Source organism: Channa argus, chromosome 5 (genome assembly GCF_033026475.1).
Source record: "Channa argus isolate prfri chromosome 5, Channa argus male v1.0, whole genome shotgun sequence".
NCBI lineage: Eukaryota > Metazoa > Chordata > Actinopteri > Anabantiformes > Channidae > Channa > Channa argus.
Genome location: NC_090201.1, coordinates 19,559,438 through 19,581,378, shown reverse-complemented (window position 1 = coordinate 19,581,378; position 21,941 = coordinate 19,559,438). Strand labels below are relative to the sequence as shown.

General features: G+C 36.6%; 1 protein-coding gene across 2 annotated transcripts in view; it reads right to left on the bottom strand.

Moving 5' to 3' along the window:
* Window positions 1-20,846, bottom strand: part of LOC137127519 (guanine nucleotide-binding protein G(s) subunit alpha-like) — a 31,501-nt gene extending 10,655 nt beyond the window's left edge. The window contains exons 1-5 of one of the 2 annotated variants that reach the window (XM_067504600.1): window positions 19,254-20,846; window positions 17,198-17,270; window positions 14,194-14,248; window positions 13,688-13,807; window positions 10,008-10,105 (exon numbers count right to left, since the gene is read on the bottom strand). In XM_067504600.1, coding sequence (XP_067360701.1) covers window positions 10,008-10,105; window positions 13,688-13,807; window positions 14,194-14,248; window positions 17,198-17,270; window positions 19,254-19,392 — 485 coding nt within the window. In that variant the 5' untranslated portion in view covers window positions 19,393-20,846. Of the gene's footprint in view, window positions 1-2,810; window positions 2,872-10,007; window positions 10,106-13,687; window positions 13,808-14,193; window positions 14,249-17,197; window positions 17,271-19,253 lie in introns of those variants that run through there. The other variant, XM_067504601.1, reaches the window with a different exon arrangement.
* Between the last annotated feature and the right edge of the window lie 1,095 nt (window positions 20,847-21,941).

Here is a 21,941-nt window from a genome sequence, read left to right as displayed (position 1 = left end):
TTTTTACAACAATCTCTAGAACGCCTTCCTAAAATAGCCTGCTCTGAAAATATTTCCAGCATTTCCCAAACAGCAACATATTTCAAAGTGGCCGTTCTGAATATATAAACTCAAAACCCAAAGGAGAAATCCTATACTCAAACACTGGCTACCAGGTCAACAACAGTACTAGCATGTACACTATTCAATATAAGCTGAAATTCTTGCTTTTGAATTCCCTTCACTCTTCAGTAAAACTGAGATCTTCACATCCTGGATGGATATAAGTGGCAAAAGCATCAACAGCAGCTTAGAGTCCCAATAAAGCTGATAATACGCCATTAATGCATTCATCTTGTAAGAGTGGAAGTATTAGGACAAAGGATTACCCAGATTACGAGCTAGTACAGATCTTTAGCTCTATGCAGGATTGGGATATTCTGTGTGGCCAATAAACTTAAAGCTGGTCTAAAAGCATGATGAATTATTACCGTGATTTCATTACAGACCAAATTAAATAAATAAGGCATGAGATAATAGTACGTTCATAACTTTATATAACCGTAAACGGTTTGAGCAAATCTTCTCTTTTAAACAGATAAAGAGCATTTATCAGAAAAAACAAATGCAACACATTTTTAAAGAAGGATTTGAGAAATATATACTAGGATTTGTAGTTTAAAATGATACATAAGATCACACACACACACACACAACTTCTAAGGACCTTCGCCTGTAGCCAAGTGGCTGTGCTGTTTGGCTTCGTAAGACACACACACACACACACACACAATTATCAAATCTACTTATGTCTAACAAGTAAAACTAAATATTTATTCATTCAGAAGGAAGATAAATTTAATATTTCTGTTGCTAAAACTGCTGAAATGTCTAGACAGTTAAGCATAGCATACTGAAATTGCTCATGCAAACTTAGTTAAAGTTAAGGAACATATAGGAGTAAAAAGAAACAGTAGTACAGTATATAACGTGTTGAGTAGCTGTCTTCTTAAAACAGAAATGTTTAAAAATATTATTGCTTTATTTAAAATTACTTTTCATAGTATTTCCAAAGCTTACTAATACTAATATCAATTTATTAAGGATTCAGGTTTTTAAAATGTGTTCATACATTTTAGGAAACTTTTTTTCTTATGTTCTTTAACTTTAAAACTGCATGACATAAAAAATATCTATCAAAAAGGAATAAAATATTAGATTTTACTTAAGCTTTCTTTAGTTTTCAAAAGGCATTAAATTGTATAATCACATCATTAAGATTCATAACCAATTCTTGTTTGAAAAACAAAACTGCAAAACTGAGAGAACACAGACATTCAAAATACTAATTTAATTTCATGACCCTGAAATCATTCTCAGCAAAAGACAAAACTGAAGCTCCTCAAGCCTCCGAAACACGAAGTCAAGTCAGAACATGGTCTTGATCTCAAAGGGGGGGGGGGAGATTGTGCACGGCCCGCCAACTGGAGCGATTCGAGGGGCTTACTGCTTCTTTGTGTGTTGAGGCTTCGCACCGCGACCAAACCAAAGGTTTCATCGGCCGATCCTTAATCAAACACACACACCACATCCAGAGAGAGGGAGGAGGAAAGAAAAGAGAGCAAAGGCTGTGTCTGACATTACAGCGCTGCTCCAAAAATAGCTCCCTGGCGCCCTGGCCTCCAGCTTGGTTGTCATGGTGACAGAACCACAGGCACTATAAATAGACAATCGGCTCCAAATCTCGTGTGACTGGAGTGGGGCCAGAAAGAGGGAGAGAAAATAAAAAGAAAGGAAGGGAGAAAGAACGACAGACAGTGAGAAGAGACAGGACAGACAAAGATCCAAGAAAGGAGAGGGAGAAACAGTGCGACCAACAAAGAGACACAGAGGGAGAAATGCAGGGAATGGAGTGGGTTAGACATTGAGGGGAGCAAGACGTGCAAGAAAGAAAAAAGGAACGAAGAATGAAAGAATAAATTGAAGAAGTTAAAGGAGACAAATGACTAAATCTAACAAATTTAATATCAGAAAGAAATCCATCAGAATGAAAGAGGAAAAAACAAAGAGAAAAAACACGGCACAAAACAAAAGACTAAGCAAAAATTTACAGATTAAAAGTCAAGAATTGTTAAAAAATGTGAATAATTGAAAATGAAAAGCAGCAAACAGACAGAAAAGAAAAACAAAAAACAAGGAAGAAAAAGGAATGTAAGGCCATGACAAAACTACTGTAAATAAAAGAATGTGAAAAAAGCAGTACATAAGAGACAGAAACACAAAAATATGCATAGAATAGAGCAAGACCAAACTAAAAAAAACAAAACACACACACAAAGAATAAAAACGTAAAACCAAAGAAAATGAAGGTTAGAAGATGCTAAATACAAAGCGAGAAAGAAAAACTGAATAATGGAGAGAAAAAAATTACTAAAGGAAAAGGAGAAAGAGACAAAAGAATGAAGAAAGAACAAAAGACAGTAAACACAGGACTGGGAACACTGGCCAGTTGAACAGCAGCTGAACACTGGGAGCGGCACAATCACTGAATACACACAGCATTCAGAAAATAACAATGCACTGAGATATCAGCAGCAGCAGCAGCAAAGTTTCCCAAAGACATCTCCAAATGAGCTTGACTTAAACCCTTTAAATGTACTGTACCTGACTCATGCTACACATCAGCACAGCGACAGCAATGTGGGTCATTTGTTGCTTGCACACACTATGCACATGTTTTAAACACATACTTGACAACACAAGCCCTCCATTCAAAAAAAAATCAAAAAAGTCTTTGCCTATCTTTCTCCCCCTCTCTTCCCCTCACTCACGATGACTCAGAGACACAATCCCAGCCATTTTCTGTCCCTGCCGAAACACCACTACACATCACTAAGAGAGAGGGGTGGGAAGAAGCAGAAGGGAGACAAGAAGGTGAAAGGATGAGGAGCAAATCAGAGAGGAATCCAGCACATGATGGCACTTTATACCAGGGACAACAATCTATGGATAATTAAGACGGTGGTAAGACTGGACTGGTATCACAGTTGGGAGACAAGCAGAACACATGTTTCAGTAAAACAAATTCAGAGTCCGTTGGGGGTATACAACTCAGACAATAAAGAATTTGATTTTTTAAAGCTGCAGATATTTTGTTTTGTCCAACACTCTAAAACCACATATTCAGTCAGACATATAAAACGCATCTCATCTCAAGTAAACCAAAAAAATTTTCTATCTATAAAATAGTTGATAAATTTCTGTGGTTATAACCACAGATAACCTGTGGTTATTTCATTATACAATAATGCGTTATTCATTGTTCAAACCATGTTTGATTATAAAATATAGTGTGAACTATCCAAGCATCCAAAGTGTCTGTTTGAATTACCTTATTTTAGACTCAAACAAAAGTAGAACATATAAAAAGCCAGGAACTAATGAATGTTTGCCATTTTTCTTGGTAAACAAATTTTCAATTAATCCATTGTTGGGTTGGCCAACCATAAAACAATATAACCGGTCAATTTAAATCTGTGTACTGCCACATATTTTTCCGTGCCATTTATTCCAAGATATCTGCAGGATTTCTGCAGTTATCAATTAACAAGCTCTCACCCCAGATATCCCACAAACGTAGCATTCAATTAATAATTTAAGTTATTTAAGTAAGCAAAAATTTGCCCATTGAGTTGATGAGCCGCTTAGCTACTCTGCAGCTATCATTTAAAAATAATAATTAAAAACACGTAATAACTCCTCTGCATCATGCAGGTGGGGCCTACAATGCACACAGCAGTCCCATTTGTAGTTTAAAGATATATAAATAAAGCCTGCAAAAACATATAAATACCTTGTTATAAAAAAATCTGACTATTGGCTAGAAAAAATTACTCAAGGTCAAAATGACATTTCACTTTTAATGTCATGCAATGCCTTTAAACAGCCACAATTTAATTTACTTAAAATTAATTTCTGTGGTTTTTGATATCTTTTGGCACAATGTTGTGCAATGTTGCATGGTGTGGAACGTAATTAAGTACTTTACTCAAGTGTTTATTCAAGCACTATTTTGAAGTACGTGCACTTTATTTGAGTATTTCTGTTTTGTGATAATTTATACTTGTATTCTATTAGAGGGAAATATACTTTTTACTCAAAATAACTGACAGCTGTAGTTACTAGTAACATTCGGGTTAACATTACAAAATATAATAAATAAGTGTTTACATATTAAGACTTTTAGAGACCTACCGAAAGTTAAAGTACACAGTACTCAGGTGTACTCAGAATACTTATAATCCATATAATATACATTCACTGTCATCCTGCATAATAAGTATTTAGGTACTAAGTATTTTTTAATAATACTTAATGCAACTGTACTTTTTAAACTTCATTTTTACAGCATGGACTTTTACCTACTTAATACACTGTAGTAGTACTCTGATTTTCTTCTCTGGTTATTTTATACATATTACAATATACATACTGATAAGAAGTTATTAAGTTGCAAATACAGCCAAAAAGATGAAAGTAGGTTTTATCCCCATGTTTAAACATCTAATTCTTTTGTTATAACTGTGAACACAGACGTATCATCACTTTTCAAGTTGACATTACGTCACACTGACAAAACATGTTGATAAGTTGATTAATGTTACTGTTTCCAACTGGTGAATGTAAGTCCAATGTTCACTGTAGCTCAATTTTGTAACTATAGAAGGTCACAGAAGCCTTTAGTGTTTTTAGTGTTCTACACTTGAGGGGAGCGTCCGGTTAAATTTCTCTGTTGTTTCATAAATAACAGTGACCCCTTTCACATTATACAGATCCATCCAGATCCAGATTTCATCCATTAATAAGTTGTCTGATGTCTTGTAAAAATAGGTAGCTGTTTTGTTTTAGTACCTAACTTTTTCTAAAATCAAATCAAGTAAGAAGTGTCTGTAAATAATTTAGACAATCAGGTGAAGCTACCACCTCCCAAGAAAACGTATGTGTAGTATAATATTTATACTGTATAATTAAATAAAATAACTTTGAAGTGTTATATAACCTTCATAAGAAACCATCATAAATATCTTAAGGGCACTGCATTTCTGAAAAACAGGTGGACAGGTAGACAGCAAAAAGGACATGTTGCATCTGATCAGGCTCGTTCGATACAACTTTCAGTCCGCTCAGGAATTCGCAATGTTGCTGCCACAACACTTAATTCAACTAATCCTCGGAATTGTGTGCGACCTTGTAATTTATAACATCATAAAAACACGTATTAACATATTTTATTATATCCATTTTTTTTTTTGGAAAAGCTGTCCTAAAATAGGCATTTTGGCTCCGACAAATACAAAAAGGCAAAATCCTGGAGGGACTGCACATTGTTCTCCATCTACAACTACCTATGGTACACAACTCTTCAGTAATGTCTTATGAATAGTTTTCACAAGGTCCTTTTGTGACGTGTATATATATTTACACCTTATTATATAGATATATCTATGTCAATATATAGATATATATATAAATAACAGTTCAGCATTTTGGGAAATCCACTTGTTAGCTTTCTCACAGAAAGATGTACGCCACTCATATGCCTGTACGGTAAATATGCAGCTACAGCCGTTGTTTAACTTAGCTTAGCTTAGCTTAGCTGCCTTATCTTACCCTTAGTTTAACATAGTACAGTATGGAGCCGAATGGGAAAAATAGTGTTGCTTTGTGCACAATTAACCAAACTTACACAACTGTGAAGCAACATGTTTCATTAAGATGCTGTAAAATTGGAATATCGACTTTTTTCTGGAAATACTGTATAGAAGACTTCTACCCAGTGTTTAATGCTCTTGATGGCTTATTAAATATTTAACATTTAAAAAGGTTTTTAATTGAGTTTTACAAATTCGGATAATCCCAACTACAACTGTCTTATCTACTAGTTAATTTAATAACTACAGGATTTTATTTCACTGTAATGTTTTTAAAATATTTTTATGTTATCGGGGACATCTTGTAAAGAAACACTTGAAGTGATTTACATTTGAAAGGAATTTGTCACTAATTTTTTGTGATTACTGTGTGACTGAAACAGCAGAATGTTAAACAGGCCTGATAGAGACCACACAAACCATACCTCTGCCTCACTTCTGTCAGGACACATTTATGTTTGGAGGACCTTGTATGTGGATTAAAATTTCAACAACCTAACCAATGCTGGCTGAACCCAGCACATACAATCAAAGGCAAAATCGTCCTCCCAAATGACAACAGACAGGAGCATGACGGAGCAAAATGACAGACGGGACAGTTCCTACGACAGAGACATCAAAGCACTGCCGCCCTACCAACTTTTTCTTTCCTTTGTATATTTTTATCATGACATGAATTGGATGATATACTTTGCTTTATATACGAGAGAGGTGAGGGACATAAAGAATAGCCCTGACTTTTCCCACGCTGACCGAGGGTTGACATTTTCATTTAACGTTAACAACCTTCATCAATAATGCTCAAGTTGTCTCTCTTCTAACACACTCGCTCATTCTTTCTCCTTCTGCAGCCTGCCTGGGTTAAAAATAGCTCTCCCCTCTCTCTTTCTCTGCTTCTCCGTTTACATAAGCACACAGAGGGGGGAGGGGAGCACTTCCGGTCTGGCCACCCAGACCAGCATCTGATCCATAACACTGGGGCTGTTGGGTGTGGGAGGGGAGAGGGGAGAAGGGAGAAGGGACGGGAGGAGAGGAGAGCAGAACAGAGGAGAGGAGAGGAGAGGAGAGGAGAGGAGAGGAGAGGAGAGGAGATCCCGCAATGCAGGGAAGCCCTCTCTTTCTCTATTTCAATCTGTGTCTCTATTAGTGTGTAGCACTTTCAGTGCACAATCATGTTCCTCACAAGGAAGGTTTTTCATGATCATCTTTCAAAGATCCTTTGCTGATGACTCCACCTCCCCACAACAACATACTGTAGTCCATGATTGTGCATGGGTCTTCCATGCAGTTTAAGTGGCAAACCCAAGCAGTGTATTACAATTTTTAGGTACTCGTCTTTAAATATTTCTATTTTAAGCTACTATGTGCTTGCACCTCCACTGCATAGTTTTCAGATTAAGATTTTAATTTTAATTTCACACTGATTGCAACTGCACCATGAAGGGAATTTTACTTTTAATTAGTAATTAAAAGTAACTAAGTGCAGTATTTAGGTAAAGGATGTTTTAGATTTATGCCACTACACTGCAGAGGGAAATACTGTTCTTATTACTTCATTTATTTGACAGTTGTACTTAATAAGTACTTTGCACGTCCAGGATAATCATACAAAATATAACATAGGTTAAGACAGGGCTTTTTGATCCATGGGGGAAAATTCACAAACTACTCAGCAGTTTAGAAAGTAATTTAAATTCCCCCATCTTTAGCAGCTGCAGCATCAAAGTGTTATTCTGAAAATTAGCACTTCTGCATAATGAGAACTTAGCACTATCGATACTTTGTGTCGTACTTTAAACACATTTTGCTGAAAATACATTTTTACTTTAACATTTTGTTGATGGGAAGCTACAATGTGCTACTTATGCTACTGTCAAGTGCACATCAGGTTGTTGTCCTCCAATACTTACTAAATCAAGCTGAAATACTTGTAACTGTCTGATTGGTTAGCAGGACAGTCCTCCTTAAAAACATTTAAAAGAGAATGACTCTACAGACTCTGCACTACAGACCAATCTGTACTGATTATTTATAACTACTTAATAGTGCTCATAATAGTTTGCTTAACAAAACAACATATGAACAACACATTAGTGTTAGTGTACAGTGTGTACAGTATAGCAGGGTATAATTCTCACTTACCTACAGACTATAATTTTCAATTGTGATAATTTTATTCTTTCTTTATTATTTTACACCACATCACTACAGTAGTTGTTTACTGTGTGCAGTTTTGTTATTACTTTTGTATATTAATTTGTAAAGACGCATATTAACATTTCTAACAGCTAAGAAACTGACAAATCAAGTAGGCTGGATCGAATCAGGCAGCAACAGTGCTTGACCCCTATGTTGAGAAACAAAACACTAACCTAAACTGTTTTTTTTGACATTATTTTAGGCCAAATGATTACTTCATTTAAAAACATAATCACATATTTGTCAATAATGAAAACAATTATTAACTGCAACCATAATATTAAGTAGTTTATTATGACTCAATCTTCAAAAGCTGTAAGAGTAAAATATGACTTACAAATTGATAGTGCATTAGTGCATAGTGCATGCATAATAGCAGTCACAAGAGCCATTTCACTGCAGTACTTTTACTACTGATACTTTCACTACAGTTTTGCTACTTCTTACTTACTTTAGTGAAGATGCTCAGAACTTCTACATTTGCATAAAGTAACACATGCAATAAACCTGACTACCTCACACATACATATTGATGCACCAGTACATACTGCACACAATTGCACATACAGACAATGAAGAGAGTGTAATGAGCCAGCCTCCACTCGTCATAAAGCGTGGCTTCATGTGACCACTGCGTGCCTTAGAACAGAGGCAGGCCTGACTAAGATCAAGAGATTGATAAGAAAGAATGAAAGACAGAAAGAAGAAAGAGAAAACGAGAAAGAAAGAAGAAAAAGAAAGAAAGAAAGAAAGAGAGAGAGAGAGAAAGAAAGAAGCCAACAATCAGAAAAAAGATAAAGTATTTGGGATAGAGGAGGGAGAGTAGGTTTAGAACGCTGAAGGTTTGAGGGAAAATAAAATGTCTCACTGTGTGTGACAAATAATTTTGATAAGCAAAACCCTGACAATGACAACATCTGAGAGTCTGCGGGGCTAGGGCACAATCTCTGTTGCTTTCATGAACAACAAATGCTCAAACTACGAGGTCAGTGTCTTGGTTGCTAAGCAAATCTGCTAAATGGACTGGACTGCAAAAGAAAAAGGAAACTGACTAACCAACAAATACAAGTGCAACTTCAGAACTGCTCAATACATACCAAGACTATTTGCAAATAAGAACCACAATATCTTTAAGAAGTATGGTGAGGATATGATATTTCCTTATCATCAATAAAAACGCTGACATTATGACAAGGTTAAAATGCTAATGTTAACATCGAAATAAACCAAAGCACTGCCTAGACAATTTGAATTTTTTTCCTGATCATGGTGCTACATTACAACTGTGGGGCTCACCATATTTATTATAATTCATCCTCTGCATATCATTTGTCATTGAATTAAATGCAAAAATGATCCATCCAATATTTGAGAGGAAAACCACCAACCCTAACCACACCTAAGTCAAGTGCATTTTTTTTATTTAGCACTTTTCATACACAATGGCAATTCATGTCAGCATAAATGTAAATTGATCAATATTGATAAAATAACATCCACTCAAATTAACATTAAAAAAAAAAAAAGGTCACCATTGACTCAGTAGGCTTTACAATCAGCTCCACAATGGTACACTCTGTCATTCGACCCTCAAATCCCTTAATGGAAAAAAGATAGAACCAAACTGTTACATTTTTTTATCAGTGTAACGTAATGTAAATACTACCAAGCAAGCAGGCTTTACACCTGAACGTACGGGATAATTAGTGTTCGCAAAAAGCTAACACCATAAGGTACAGAAAAGAATTTCGGGATTTGATATAAACTGCTGATGATGAAAACTATAGAACATCACCAGCCTTATCATTTAATGGGTGGGTTTTAATTTATGTTTGAATATCTACCATATTATATAATATTAATATAAAAATACTAAAAACAAACACACTGTTATTGTCAAGGTAACGCTGCATTTTAGAAACACTGACACCTTTCTTTGACAGAAACCACATGTGAAAACACCCAGGCATGCCACAGTCTGCACATGATTTGCTACAAGTCTATAGAAATACATGTAAAATAAAATGCCAAAGATACATAAAGGAAGTTTGTGTTTGTGAGCCTTTAGCCTATATGCTTTTTCATGTGTACGTATAAAAATAGACCAAAGACACTTACTACTGTGCACAGTCGATAAGCTGATATTCGTTGGACCTTTCCCAGCAGGCCCGCACACCTTCATCCTGCCAGAGGATCTTTGCATGGTCATAAAACTCCTGGAAAGAGAAAGGGGGGTCTGGATCAACCACATAGCACACCTACAAATAGTAACTACAAGTCAGGCTCTTATTTTGGCTCCAAAAAAAAAAAAAAAAAAAAAAAAAGATGAAATATGATATTTGATATCACAAAAAGAGCTGGATGAAAAGTTTCCCTTGTGGGTAAATACAACAGGACCCTAAATGACCCTAAAAAGGTCATTTTAGAAAAGAAGAAAATTAATCTGCAACTATTTTTATAATTAAAGAATTGTTGCTGGTTTCAGTTTCTTAAATGTTTTTGATTTGATGCTTTCTATTGTCTTACGTGAAAGTAAATATCTTTGGGTTGAACTGACGGTCACACAATAGACATTTTAAAAATGTAGAACTTCTAACTGGTGTTTTGTTTTAAACTATTTGCTGACATGTTATTGGAAAAAGAGTAATGGATCAACTGAGAAAACAATGACCACATAAACCTATAATGAAAATAATCATCAACTGTAGCCCTCAGGAGAAGAGCGACTGCGTTGAAAATGTTCACAACAACTTCGTACAACATTTAACAAATGATCCAATGCACACATCAGTGGATGATAATAAATTAAAATGCTGTGTCTACACGACTGTTTAGTAGATTTTGAAGTGTCTGGCTTATGACTAAATTTCTAGCCCAAGTCTCAATTGGTGAAACATTAAAGGGCAGATGGTAGGAGGCAATGATAGTCTCTAACTTAGTTTAGAGTTTAAGGCTGACTCAAGGAGCAGCAGATGAGCGAGCTCTGACAGTGGCAGGAAACAGAACAGTTCACTGAGTTCATGAAGAAATTGAGAGCTTTGTGCTGACACAAGGCCTGGCTATCACCACACAGGGGCCTATGTCTTCAAGACAATCTACAGTTGGTCACATACAATGTGGTCAAGCACAAATAAGCTATTATGAGCTAGTGTCAAACAATATACCCTTAAAAATACTTAATTAAGCTGAGAGTAAGCAAGACTTGGCACAGACTGCCATGTCAATAATGGATATACACAAGACTGGAAAACTAGATCGGAACACAGAGAAAAGTCAGAGTATAACTAAAGGCATTGTTTGATTTTGTTTAGAATTATTATTATTTAGGTTTTATTTGTGTAAAAAACAATTATTTCTTGTTGACACAGTAGTGACATTTGCTTTCTATTCCATTATTTTGCCGTTTGAGGAATTAAAGAGATCAATCAAATAAAGCGGTTCTTAAGGGTTCTCCATTTTTTCTATGAAATCTTTTTGTAAATTCCAGGGTATTTAAGAATGGAGGGGTGTCACCGTAGTGCACTGAGGGTAGGGAAGCTGAGGACAGGGGTGCATGGCAGAATTCTGTCTGCAAGAAGTCTAAGTACCAGTTTTGTATCTTGTTAAAAGGCGCGCTCTAAAACATGTTTGGTAGCACCGACTACAACAATTATTGATGGCATATGAAGTTCTAAAAGAAATCAAGAAGAAAAAGCCTCCTGCTTTTTCTCTCTGTCTTTCTCTCCTGCTAAAGACAGAGTCAACCAGTCCAACTGGTTTCCAGTTGGCCCTAAGGCCAGATAAGGGGGAGCTGGAGGTGTTGGAGAATTTTCTTCTCTATTCTCTTTCCTAAACAACCAACCATTTGCTTCAACAGAAGAGTCTGTTAAGACTAAGCCAAACTTTTTGTTTCTGATGGTTCATTTAAACTTAATTCGACAACTCCAACAACAGGAACGCCACATTTATACCCGCTCCAACCCACCATGCCTCACAAAAAGACTAAACTCAAAATCAGGCCAAAGTGTGGCTTCTGATCTTTCCAATTTGTTGAGACCCTGCAGGTCTCCGTGGGAAGTCCAGCAGATTTTAGTTCTTCAACTGAAGTTTGAAGAGTTTCCTTCCAACTAAAGTTTCTTTCCATAATTGCCAAACACTACAATAAGCAGGAACAACAATTATTTTCAATTAACTAGACTAAGGAGCTCCAGATTACAGCACCTAGTCCCTCCAGTAAGATAAACAAAAGAAGCAATCTGCCTAATAGTTTTTTTTCTTCCTTTCAGCTTATCCTGTGAATTCAGGGTCACTGCAGCGAATCACTTGTCCGCATGTTAATTTGGCACAGTTTTTACATTCCCAATTTCTACCCGGCTTGGGACTGGCACTGCACGGCTGGGGATTGGGATGGGCTTTTGGAGTTCAGTGTCTTGCCCAGAGACACTTTGACATGTGGTCGGGTAGGCAGCCACCATACTAACTGAGCCACTGCTGCCCCAATCAGCTTAAGAGTCTAAGACATGGTAAAATGTATTTGATCAACTTATATGTAACATCAGTTTTAAACAGTAAAAATGACCCAGAAAAGGCAAACAAATACTATAAGGTCCAACAGTGGAACATGCCATGGCTCCTTAATAGACCGCCAAGAGAAAATGGCAACTCAGGGGGAATCCTATGTGTTTTTGGAGAACAGGTCCCTCAAGACACATTTAGGGTTATTACAGACAATCAGTGTTAATGGGCGGTGTGGATCTCTCAGGTGAGAGGCTCATTCAATTGACAGTCTCCCAAGTGAGAGCACACCTGCTAATTACTGAATCACTGTGCAAACACACGAGGCTAACTGGTAACGGCTGCAGTGGCTGCGTTTTCATTCACTTAAGTAACTGGGTTACTCAGACAAATCAGCTTTCTCGGGTAATAGGGGGAAGGTGTTTACATGCACTTAAGATACCGGATTACTGCAAATCCCTGTATACATGCAGGAGAAAAGTAACCTGGATAATGACAGAAACTTCTGCTTTCTAACTTATCTTTTTTTGGTGTGTTTGTGTCACAGTAGAGTACTAGAACAGGGGGAGAGAAAAAGAAATAAGGGGAGACACACAGAGCTGATCCGCAACAAGAACTGCTTGAATTTTAAAAAATCCACGGGGAAAAATGACTTATTTAGACTTCTACGAGGTTAAGTTAATGAGTTAATGAGCTTTCTCATCTTATCTGAAAAAGCTGACTGTAACCTTGTTACTTAAGTTCATGTAAATGCACTCAGGGAAAAAAACATTAAAGAAATATTTATAAAAACTATTTACAATGTGATAGTCTTAATTATATTTTATTCTTAAATTTAAGAAATGCAGCTACCTCTGTGACACTGGCCTCTACACCCCACAGCCGCTAATCTTGCCATCCTGCCGTCAACATTTTTGATTTATTTACTTTTTTGTCTTTTCGGCTTATCCCGTGAGTTCAGGGTCATTGTCCGCATGTTGATTTTACGCCTGATGCCCTTCCTGATGCAACCCTCCCTTATTTTTACCAATTTGGATCGGCACTGCACAGCTGGGGCTGTTAGGGGTTCAGTGTCTTGCCCGGAGACACTTCGAGGACCAGGACCGGGGATCGAACCACTGACCCTGTGGTCCGTGGACAACTGCCTTGCCAACTGAGCTACAACATGACGATAGCATATGAAAAATTGCACGCCAATTGGATGCCTGGTTAGTACAATTACATATTATTTTGGCATCGGCTGTCGGTAAATTCAATATAAGCTACCTTTGGTAGTGGGATTGTAAAAATGAGGTTGAACTTACCGAAGGAAAGTCAAAATCCTTCTGATTTACTTGGTTCAGGACATAATCAATTTGGCACTGGTTTGCAGGGCAGGCTAACTGGCATGGCGGTGTTAGTGTAGTCATGGCAGCCACAATTGTCTGAAGGGAGAAAACAATAAAATAAAAACTATTTAAAAAACAAAGAAATCAAATACACTAGAGTTACATTTTATAGAAGGAGTCACATTTCATCATGCAACATATTCAATTTGAAATGATGTTTTGCATGAAGTTCATTGCTCAATATTTTAATAGCATTAAAACAACACTCTTTGACTACATAATAGCATGTGGAATCATTTATTTGAGTTTCATGCTCAGATATTTTACAGATATTTATATAAAATAACAGGTCACTATTCCACATTCTACAAAAAAACAGAGAGCAATGTGGCATAATTATGCAGGAAATGCATTGCTGCCAAAATGGTAGAACGCCATACTTAGGACTGTATCATTCAAAATTCAAAAGATCAATTCCTTACCTCTATAGCTTCTTTTATGTTGTTTTTGATATCATGAATTTTCTGTTTTTTCTCCCTATGAAAAAAGACAAGTCCATGTTAAAGCATTAGTTAAAATAATTAAGCACTACAAACTTAAGCCATGAATACAGATAATCACTTCTGACTACTACGGTAATGGAGGGTATTGTTTCTTCTACCTAATGCAAGTAGATTTTGGTGCCATTATTGTGCAGTGTAACATAAATTTATCTGCCATCTCTTTGTCCGCCTGGAGGTAAATTATATCAGAAATCAGTATTATGGCTGCACCAGATGCACCGATACCTTTATTTTTGCTGACTCCTGGAGGTTGTGTACTTGCTGATACCAAAGGAGAACAGTAGAACATGTTTTAATTTTGGAAATGACATTTATTAATCTGCAAACAGCAGAGGGGGAGTGTTACTGTGGAGGACTACACAGATTTACTATACATTGTAAAGAGTGTTTAGGTTCAGTCTTGACAAATTAGAATCAGCACAAAGGAGAATCCAGAGTATTAGCTAATACAATTATATGCTCGATACTCCGTCTATTTATTGGTCTGAATTTCATCAGCAGCACACAGGACACACTCAGGTTTATGCAATCTGTGGTCTACACTGATACTAGAAGTAAGGTCTAACATCACAGTTCTTTCAGAAAGCAGAGCTGCTGCTGAATTCTTTCAAAAGTTTGACTTTTGAAACTCAGATTTGATACTGAAAAACCCTAAAAGAAACAAGCTCTGTGCTGTTTACACAAGCAGGTACCTGGATGGTGTGATTTCTTAATTTTGCCTATAATCCCATGTGTACACTGTGAAGTATACTGTATTTGGTACACATTGCAGCCACAGCCAAAGCATTATACTCATACTCAGCAGAGGGATTGTAAAAGCATTGTGAGAGAAAAATCAGGGCAAACAAACACATAAAATCACATTAAACTACTTAATACCATCTGACTTTTGACTGAAATGCCATTTACTACCAGTAGATTGAAAAAAATCAAAATTGCTCCCACACTATAAAGCAACAAGAGCCTAATATCAGATTAGAGTTAAAGTTTTTTTAATTAAGATTAATTACCAGGAAAAGAAAATAGAAAAGATATGTATTAAATCTGATACTGTTGCTGAAGTGTTTGGGCTAACTTTTTTAGATAAAGCAGAATTTAAAGCCGATTTTACAATAGATCAATATATACGATTACAGATACAATAAATCCTTCAGGTAAAGTCAATTGACAAAAAAATCTTTATAACACTCAACTATTCTCATACTCAAGGGAACTAGTGATCCCAATGATTTTGGATTACTAAACAGGAAAGCTAAGAAATATCTTAAATCTGATTTATTTACTCAAATGGAGAAGAGATTTAAACTTAAGCAAGACAGCTTAAGAGAGGGGTCTGTTTCACTCTCAGCTCTTGTTCCTTTATTTCACAAGAGAGAAAGACTACATTCCGCTCACTAGGACCTTCAGAGAAAAAAAAACTAAACAAAACTGAGCACCCCCTTTGCAATGAACCCCCATTCCAATCTCTTCTCACCTCAGCCATATTGCCTCCCATACTCCTTCCTCTTATCCTTCTCTTGTTACTATGTAACTCCCCATCATCTCCTCCTGAATTCATCCTCCTACCACCTTGCACTGACTGGCACTGCCCAACACCCAGAGGTGAAACCTTACAGCCCAGTAAAAGCAACAAACCCTGGAGACTATGAACGCAATAGGGGAGTCAAAGCCGCCTGTGGATTTGTCATTATGCCAGAGAGTCTGCGTTCTGTGAGGAGCATCTGTTCAGAAATAAGCACATCATGATGGTCCTACTTTAAAGCCCCTTTCTAGAAAACAGATGATTAAGAATAGAAAAATGTGACTTTTGTTTCCATTGCATCAACATGGGATTGCGTTTTAGGAAATTCACAAGACAGGGTGGCTTGAAAACACTTAAGGCAATGTTTCCATGAAAATTCAAAACAGATAAAAGATTTCATCTTGTGTCACACAGCTTCAAGTATTTACTCTAAAACATTACAAAAGTATATGCCCAAAACTTTTGACTTTGGTTTCCTAAACAGGACTCTATTTTAAGTTTTCTTATTACAAATACAATGATATATCAGTAGCACGTAGCAACTATAGAAAACAAACTTCCTTTTTCCCCAAATGAGAGGGACAGTCACTAATTTCTAAGTTCTAGTTCATAAGAATATAATTTCGTAACAAAAAGATTATCATATTCTGCATTCTTGTATGGACAAGTCAACAACAAGCTCCCCAAAGTCACTGTTACAATTTATGTATAAGTAATGTCGCAAAAAAAAAGCAAACAAAGCTTTTACCAAACTTGTTTGTCAAACTAACAGTCTGAAATTTAAAAAATAAATAATTTATTCATAATTAATTTTACTATCATATCAACTAAATAAATATAAAAAAAATTTATTTGAAATCCAAACCACAGAATGCTCAAAATGGTACTTGGAAAATATAAATGATTAAGCCTTGACTGTAAAATCAGATACTGCATAATCTCCAACAAATATTTTTTATCAACTAATCGTTACAGCTTTATATTTTAAAAGATCAAAACCCTGTATGACAGCAAAATAAAATTATTGGAAGCCTACAGCACAAGTTATAGTATACCTTCTATTGTACTATATCAATACTGCTGGTGCTGGTGTTGTGTTGTGTCATAAATGATTTTTTAACATTTTTTTCTCCACACTTCTGACAACAAAGTTCTCCACTAACAAACTTCTTTGACGCTTGCCACTAAGGGAAGTGGACAGTGAATGTCAACTTGTTCAATGTTACCATTGCTAAAGGACTATTGAATGCTTCATTGGCTCCCCCCTAAACATCATCACATCATTAACTTATCTAATCCAAACTATTTTCATATCTGATCCTGTCAAAACCACCACTGTTTTTAAACTGCTGTCGGTGTGTCGTGATACAGAGTAAAACCATGACGTAAATCAACACTTACTCTGCATTGAAGCCATTAACGTGCAATATTCGCATCTGTTTGACTATTGTGCTTTTTCCGGATTCACCAGCCCCTGAAAGCAAAAACAGAATAAAAAGACAAGTCAAAAGAAGTTTACATTTGTACAAAACTCCATTAGAAGGCAAAGACTAAAATATAATCAAAACTAGTGAAGTGTGATTTAAAACTTGTCATTTAACACTGGATTCATAGGGGAAAAATTATTTTCGTGTCCTGGTGAAATAACAGATGAGAAGGAAGAGCCACAATGTTTATGCTCTATATTTTATCCATTATTGGTTAAAGGCTTAGTATCACGGAAAAGCCTGTGTTGGATGAGCATGTACAGAGTCTACACTTAAACTTTTCTAGTGCTACATGTAACACAAAATGAGGACGGCTTGGACCGAGGAAGATGATGACGCCTTAAAACAGCCAATCATTGCCAGTCAAGGCTGAAGTCATCTTACCTGATGTTATCAATGTTGTAAAAATTATCGTGTACCTTTACTCAGATGTTGTTTAGGTGTAATTTTGAGAAAGTACCATTTTTATTTTTACTTGCCTACATTTATTTGACCGCTGCAATTACATTTCAGTTTGACAAATTTTATTACCATCGTACGATTAAACATGCAAGGCACAATGGATTTTCAAGGGTTTAAAACAGAGGCTCCCAAACTTTAAGGCTTGTAACACTTCATTAAAATAGAAAGTTGTTTTGCACGTTTATGGAAGAGAGATTTACCCCCTAAACTTCTCAAATGTTTATTTTAAATTACTTTTTGAGATCCAATGATGTAAAAATATTCATAATTTCACAGAAAGCAAAGACAAAAAAAAAAAAAAAACTTATCTAAAACAAATCTATATCAAAACTTTTCCTTTTCATGACCCCACTGATCTTTCTGCAGTTTAAACAGTATACATACATCTAATCAGGTAAATCTTCTCCAGAACAACTACTCTTGCATTTATTATCTAAGTGAATCTTGTTGATGATACTTCTGTACTTTATTTAGGTGGGAGTCTGAATACAGGGCGTCTGCACTTTTTATATGTACTTTTATTTAATGTAAATACTTAAAGAAGTGTAAGCACCAGTGATGCACACAGCAAGACAAACTCTGAATATTGCCTTTTTCTTTGGCAAATGTAAGATGTCCTTTAGGACAGATGGACCCATAACCTATACATTTAGAATTAGCTGGGTTAATGGTATTTAGAGTGTATGGAGTGTAAGTTTACAGGCCTAAGATCAATTTCAGATTACAATGAATGAGACAGCATTTCAAGGGAAGCTAATAATTCTTGTAGTAATCCTAATTTGCTCTCTTTTTACTCAGGGAGCTTTAGCAAGATACTAACCCTGGGCTGAGGTTCACATAATGTAGTATTACATAGAGGCCTAGAAGGTGAAACTACAAATAGTTATCAATTTGAATATAGAGTTTTTGAGGGTTGATGAAGGAATATCCATATCCCATGTGGCTCGTGTGAAAAGGACTGTCTAAAAGTGGAGTCTGAAAAATAGCAACAAACTTTAATCTAAATATCTCAAGGTGAAGCCCTCCCTGAATCTAAACTGCACTCACAAACACGACAGATTACAAATTCTGCAGTATACATGAGTCGAGGAAAGTGAACGGCCATGTAAAATGCACCCCCCTCCGCCTCTGCGTGGTGCCTGAGTGTGGTGCCTTCACATAGATGCTGTCTGTCTGTCCACTGTCTCTCACATTTTCTGTAATCATGTTCCATAATAACCTATGAATGCAGGGGACAAGCTTGATTTTAAACAGACCTAAGTCAAGACACCGTAAACCAATGGTGTACTGACAATCATGTCATTGCATAATTTGTTGATGCTGCACTTTTTAAAAGGCTGATGAAGTTGTCGAAACATTTTTTCACAGGTAGTAATTAAAACAAGGTCTGTGTTGTGGGTGAAAAAAGGTAAAGGTAACGTGTATTGCTTTGTGGGTGCAACAATCCAGGACAAAATGGACCTTTAGGCCTTAAATGAACACACAGGGTACATTTCACAAAAACCTACCCAACAGTAGTAGCCGGTGAGTAGCTCGGTATATCTGTTTGTCTTTTTGGAGCTGCTTCTCTATCTTTTTGTTGGCTTCCCTCTGGGCCTTCTCCTCATTTCGTTGGTCTTCGGTCTTACTATTGCCAAGACAGCCCATCTTCCCAAAAACCCAGTGATAGGTTCAGGGGGAGGCAGGATGGTTGGTTGGGTGGGTGGGTGCAGGCAGGGAGGACCCTGATCAGAAGAAAATCTCCGACCCTAAATTCCTAGGCTGGCCCAGCAAAGGAACACCTGGCTCAAAACGGGTGACATTTATGTTGCCAGATGCAGATGAAACAGATAAACCTGTTAGGTAGTAGACGGTGGGCCCCACCAGGCTATGGCACGAATATGTATGTATGGATGTGGCTATTTAATGGCAATTTATCAGCAAGAGATCGGTCAGAAAGGAGCAGAGCGACGATGCCGCCCTCTCAGGCGCTTGATTCCTGTGTTTTTCACTGTAAATCCGCAATGAAGTCATCAACATTGATATGAGAGTGGATGTGAATTTTGCCTTGCGATGCACAGGACTTGGTCCTGTCTCATTAAAGGCGCTTTAGACCCAAACGCAGCTTTTCCCAAATCTGTATATTTTCACGCTTTACGTTTAATTCGCTTAGCAAACGTCTCCACCGGAGCCCATCTTCGGCAGATATCTCGCACTGGCATTCAATTCATTTCCACTCACAACCAAAGCCCATTTTTTCCTCAAACGGCTCCCCCTTTAAATATACATTTAAGGTTGATGTTTTTAAGTTGTTGTTGTTGTTTTTTTTTTTGACTAACCGCTCTCCACCTAACCAAAGCACATCAGACGGCGGTGGGAAAATAAAAAATAAATATTTCCACTTAAAATGACGGCATGTGAATCATCAGACTACACCGGGGCTTCTTTTTCTGTCGCAAACCCGTCACATTATACACCGTTCGGGGGGGTTGTCGTCGTTGATGTTGGCGACCTTATCAATAATATCCTGTTTTGATCTGATGTCAAAATGATTTCCTCTTTCCGTCAACAGATGCTGGTGCTCGTCTTTTCGGAGGGTTTGACCAGACCCCAAAAGGCCCCTTCTCAGTCCTTTTTCTCCCTGAAACGTTAATTTCTCCTCACATCGGAAAGCTTCTCCAGGCGAGCAAAGGCGGGTTTTGGCTGCTGGATGTCCTTGAAATAAAGCTATATCCAGATAATAATCGGGAAAATCCTCCGTTATCTTCCCGTTTGGCGCAGGTACAGCCCGCTGTCAAGTCTCTCGGCTTTTTGTGTTCACTTTGAATCCGTATGGTAGATTATGGTTACATGTGCATGATACATGAACATACCGCGGTGTTTTCAATCACTGATCCAACGGCGAGACAGGTTTTTTTTTTTTTTTTGTTAACCGCCGACAGACCGCGTCTGCTGGGAGGAACCGGTAGGGGAAATGAAAAACGTTCCTTTGCAGTATTACAGTGAATAATTTTTGCCCCCTATTTTCTCTGAGAATTGTACATTGAGATAGATAGCGTTGAAGAGGTGGGGTGGGGCAAACGGCTCTCACGGAACCCTGGGAACGAAGAACCGTGGTAAGTTTTCCGGGACGACAAACTCGACTTCCGGTTGCAACTTCCACAATAAAGCCAAAAGTGAAACCTTCACTCCCATGTGCAAACCGAACAATGTTATGTAAACCTGCAAATATTAATGGAGTCATATGCAACAGCCCCGCTTTTTTCCAATAATTAAAATATGTAATAAATATAAAAAAATTTCACTTTTATATATATTTATTGTTTCAATTTATGGGAAAATTGCCATAAATGTATAGTTCAATTAAAGATTTATTTTTGATGTCATTGAGGTGAACTTAATTACAGTGGTGTCTCTATTTTTGTCCTTCTTATTAACATACAAAAGAGATGGGTTCCCAATATTTTAAATTTACACTGTAATGTGCAGAGCCCAGAGGTCATTTCTGCGTGAACATTTAAAAATTTTATTTATTTTTTTAAACTCAAAGATCTCACTAAGAGATGGAAAAATTATCATAAATTTAAATTACAATGACCACATATAGACAAAACAACTAGAGAGACATAAAATGAACATAGACCAAAAGAGACACTGATCAAATTCAAAGAAAGAAAAAGTAACTATTTTGATGCAAGACAAACCACACAACACACAATGATGTAGACACCAAATGACCACTCCACTGAGATTTATTACTCATCTATAAATGATCAACAAATTATATGAGATAATATTCAGGTTTTGTTGAATATTGGTAAGATGCTATGTAATATCAGCAATAGATATAAAAAACATAATAAGCAAAGTATTCTATATAAATTCTACAGTTTTTACATTTCCCTTTTATTAAAGTTAAAGAAATACTACAACATAAAAACCATCCCCTGAAATTTAGTGCTGCATTTAAAAAAATACAAATACCGTAGGGTAAAAATAGAAACATTTCAGATGAGTTGTTAGTGTATATGGACCTATGTTGTAGAAATGTCTAGAGTGAAAGCAGTATTTTACCTTTAGCAGCTTGTTCAACATATTTAATAAAATTTTGTTAAGATAGTTCATTGGTACCAAATCCAGGGTTGGACTTCTTTGGGCCAGTGGTTCAAATTTGTTAGTCTCAAAGAAATGTGCTTTTAGATTGAAGTCAAGATTGC